The sequence below is a fragment of the Hibiscus syriacus genome, unplaced genomic scaffold (assembly GCF_006381635.1).
Source record: "Hibiscus syriacus cultivar Baekdansim isolate YM2019G1 unplaced genomic scaffold, ASM638163v2 tig00110429_pilon, whole genome shotgun sequence".
NCBI classification, from domain to species: Eukaryota; Viridiplantae; Streptophyta; class Magnoliopsida; order Malvales; family Malvaceae; genus Hibiscus; species Hibiscus syriacus.
In genome coordinates this window covers 10,501,709-10,505,134 of record NW_024062733.1, presented here as the reverse complement: position 1 = coordinate 10,505,134, position 3,426 = coordinate 10,501,709, and the positions used below count along the sequence as shown (strand labels likewise).

At 31.9% G+C, this 3,426-nt stretch overlaps 1 protein-coding gene across 1 annotated transcript; it reads right to left on the bottom strand.

The window, feature by feature from the left end:
• Window positions 1-259: 259 nt before the first annotated feature.
• LOC120124899 (type IV inositol polyphosphate 5-phosphatase 9-like) lies at window positions 260-2,777 on the bottom strand. Its single transcript, XM_039143459.1, has 8 exons — window positions 2,698-2,777; window positions 2,446-2,612; window positions 2,153-2,260; window positions 1,733-2,054; window positions 1,470-1,654; window positions 838-946; window positions 595-746; window positions 260-492 (listed from the first exon to the last, which is right to left on the bottom strand). Exons 1-8 carry the CDS (start codon window positions 2,713-2,715, stop codon window positions 261-263), a joined length of 1,293 nt encoding a protein of 430 aa, XP_038999390.1. The 5' UTR covers window positions 2,716-2,777; the 3' UTR covers window position 260.
• Window positions 2,778-3,426: the final 649 nt, after the last annotated feature.

Genomic DNA, 3,426 nt, shown 5'->3' with positions numbered 1-3,426 from the left:
CACCCTGGTTGGAAGCAGTCAAATTTTGGACTCTAGTTGTTGGATCAAAACAAAACCTATTTTTTTTCCTTTTCTTTTTCTAAAAAATAATCTAACCTTTTTCTATTAACTAAGAAATAAAAAAGAAAAATCATGAAGAATGTGTATATTATCAACAAATTTAAGTTGAAATCAACTTATATATTACCTTATAATCATTTAAGACAATTAAAAAAACATGCATGAAACAATCATACAAGCTAAAATAAAGTAGTTTTGATTTATAAAATCTGGATGCTGGATCTTCCTTTACATATAAAATCATCGGTCTTACTTGTAATCCTATCAAACCTTTCCGACAAAAAAACGCTTTGAAATTGTTTCAGTGAATGTAAAACCCCAACTTCAGCTGTAAATATTGCTTTCACCGGCCTATGATCCGAGAAGTTTTCTTCCCCCCTGGTATATACATGTTGCTTTAATCCTGTCCCGTACAACATTATTCTGTCACACCTGGAAAAATCAAACACAAATTCTTCGATCACGATAATCGTATAAATCTTAATGTAAAGACAGATACATGATTTTATGTTAGGGAAGAACTTATAAAATTACCATGCCGGGGAGCGTTTCTTTTCTCCTTTTTTGCTTTGATGAAAACATCCATGGTATATATCAGAATTCGGACGGTATTTATAAGTAGGAGCAAATGCAATTAATCCTTCATGCCACCCTTTAAATTCGCCATTCATCAGCTCCATCCTTAGCTTCATTCCAATAAGAAATTTTCAGAATAAGAAAATTCGATTTTTTTTTTATTTATATTTAGACATAAATACGAAGATGTTTTTTTATTACCTGATCATTTTCGAGCAGGGAATTCCAGTCTCTTGAATCTACTAATAGTCGAACAGTTGATTCCGGTAGGGAAATCCTATAATTCAAGTCTCCTAGAAAAATTACCCGACTGCAAAACAAACCATGACAATGGTTAATTAAGACAATATCACAAGATATTTCCATATTAAATTCGTTTTAATCTTTATGTTTATAGCCTAGAAAGTAATTAATTTTTTTAATTTGATTAAGAAGTCAACTATATCCTATAATAAACTATTTGATAATAAAAAGTCGGTTTACCAGTAAATAAAATAATTTAATTAGCCCACTAGATTAAAATTTGCTTTTTAACAACTACACTAATTTAATTATTTCAAACTATATACATTCCAAAATGTCACAAATAATAGTCAACAAAAAACCACGTTTTATCTTTGGCGGCCTCATGAAAGATTCAAAGTTGGAAACAGGCAATCAAATAATATGTACGTAAAATTATTAATATAAAATAAAAAGGAAATATTAAAAATATATGAGAATTTTAAATTTTTAGAGCGATTGTCTTCGTTCATTCCTTCAATCCACCCCTGATTCAATGTTAGTGTCATGTTAATCATTAATTAGTTAATAAAGTAATTAATTTTACGTACTCATGGTCTAGGATTTTTATTGGTAAATCAAGTGAAGGGCCTCTAGGGAAACTTGTTCTGGAAAATATTTCGGAAACATTGGAGTTTCTAAGGTTCTCGTCTCCTCGTCTACCACCAGAGGCTAGATGACAGCAAACGAAGCAGAAGCTTGTTTCGTGTAGTCTAAATCGAACCGAAACCGAACCCTGCGAATCGAGATATTTGAAAAAGATCAAGGACGAATAATATGAGATAATTAACAATATTATTTGTTTGATAATCACCTTATTTCCTAGGCAGCCCATGATTCCACAGCCTATACACGAGACACTAGGAGACCTGATATAAGGACAAAGATAGCTTCGGACCCAAACTGTGATTAGAATCCCGACCATTTGCTTACTTATAATACACTGAAAGTCTTGTCCTGTAATATTATTATTGCTGCTCTTTTCATGATTTGACTGTTCTTCTTCTTCATTGGAATGTTGTCGGATTTTCTTCTTGTTCAAAGCCCGTCTAATCAGGGAATTCCATTTAGTTGAGATCTTGTTGTTTTCTGATCCCAGCACGCTGAAGGTGCTAAGGGGTACAATTTCTTGAAATCTGAAATGAAGAAGAAGACAATGATGATCGATCATTGTTTGATTTTCTAGTGGGAAAAGAAACTAAAAACGAAAACGATTTTGATGTATGTGATTTACCCAAGAACGTAGATTTCGCAGGAGGTATTGCCCGTATCTAGCAATTCCTCCATATCCAAGTCTTCCGGTGGTGCAACACCTCCAACATTCCATGTACTAACAAAAATCCTAACAAATGAAAGAATTATTTTTATTAGCTATTAATAATACGCATTCATCGCTATTTGAACTTGAGATCTCTAAGAAGAACAACACTACCTTTTATTACTGAAGTTGCTTCATAGATTCAGAAAGACAATTATCAAAAAGGATGGAAACGAATATAAATAGTTAGGTGGTGCTAGATGAATTACCTGTAGTTATGTATATCCTTATGGTGGACGAAAATGCTACTGTTTGGACTAAGACATGGCCGATCCAAGGTCGGGATTTCTTTGTATCTGGGAAAATCTGCAACGAAGTTGTTGCTTCCTAATCTCTTTCTAAGGATCTTGTTAGCCACTAATCTGGGCCACATAACCTGGAACAAGAGTTATATTCAGTACGTAGTTGTGTATATATAGATTCGAAAGACACTAAATTATGTATGAAAGTGCAGTACTAACTTGTTGGTTTGTTGACATGGTGAGATATGGAGGAGAAAATTGCGGAGAGAGATGATAATAAAGAGATAAAAATGGGAGAGATCATGCTGAGGATTTGAGAGAGAGACCTGTGCAAGTTGGTAGTGAAATAGAGGTTTGTCATGGAGTCAAATTTCAATATATTAAAAAATTGCTCAAATTGAATTGGTTGAAATCAAGGTTATACTTGAATGTATTAAATATTAAGCTGATTCAATTCCAACTCAAGTGGTGCAAATATCTATGATAGACAATACTTGCACTAATATTAGTAAACTACGCAAATAGTCATTGACTTATTGTTATAGTTCTGTTTTGGTCGTTTAATCATATTTTTTCAAAATCATACTTAATGTTAGTTTTAGGTTCTGTTTTGGTTACCATCTGTTAAAAATTAGCGATGATGTTGACGTGTCATCATAAGATAATGTCGCATTATCAATGAAAAAATTATATGTTAGTACTTCTGTTTATTTTTTAACAACATGTGACCAAAATGAAATTAAAATGTAACGTCATGTATGATTTTGAAAAAAAATGAATAACCAAAATAAAACCACAAAAATAGGTGGGTGACTAAATACATAATTTACCCGATATTAGATTAACAGAAAAAATGTGTCAACAATAAAAAAAAAGTAAAAGAGCAAACACCAAAAAGACTATTATTGTTATTATTATTTGAAATTATAAGTATATGACATAACCACA

Excerpts from the sequence above, each read along its gene's own strand:
- LOC120124899 (XM_039143459.1), bottom strand. Across the intron at positions 747-837 it reads CCCTGCTCGAAAATGATCAG|CTAAGGATGGAGCTGATGAA; the intron begins GTAATAAAAAAA and ends ATTGGAATGAAG. Across the intron at positions 493-594 it reads AAGAAACGCTCCCCGGCATG|GTGTGACAGAATAATGTTGT; the intron begins GTAATTTTATAA and ends TGATTTTTCCAG.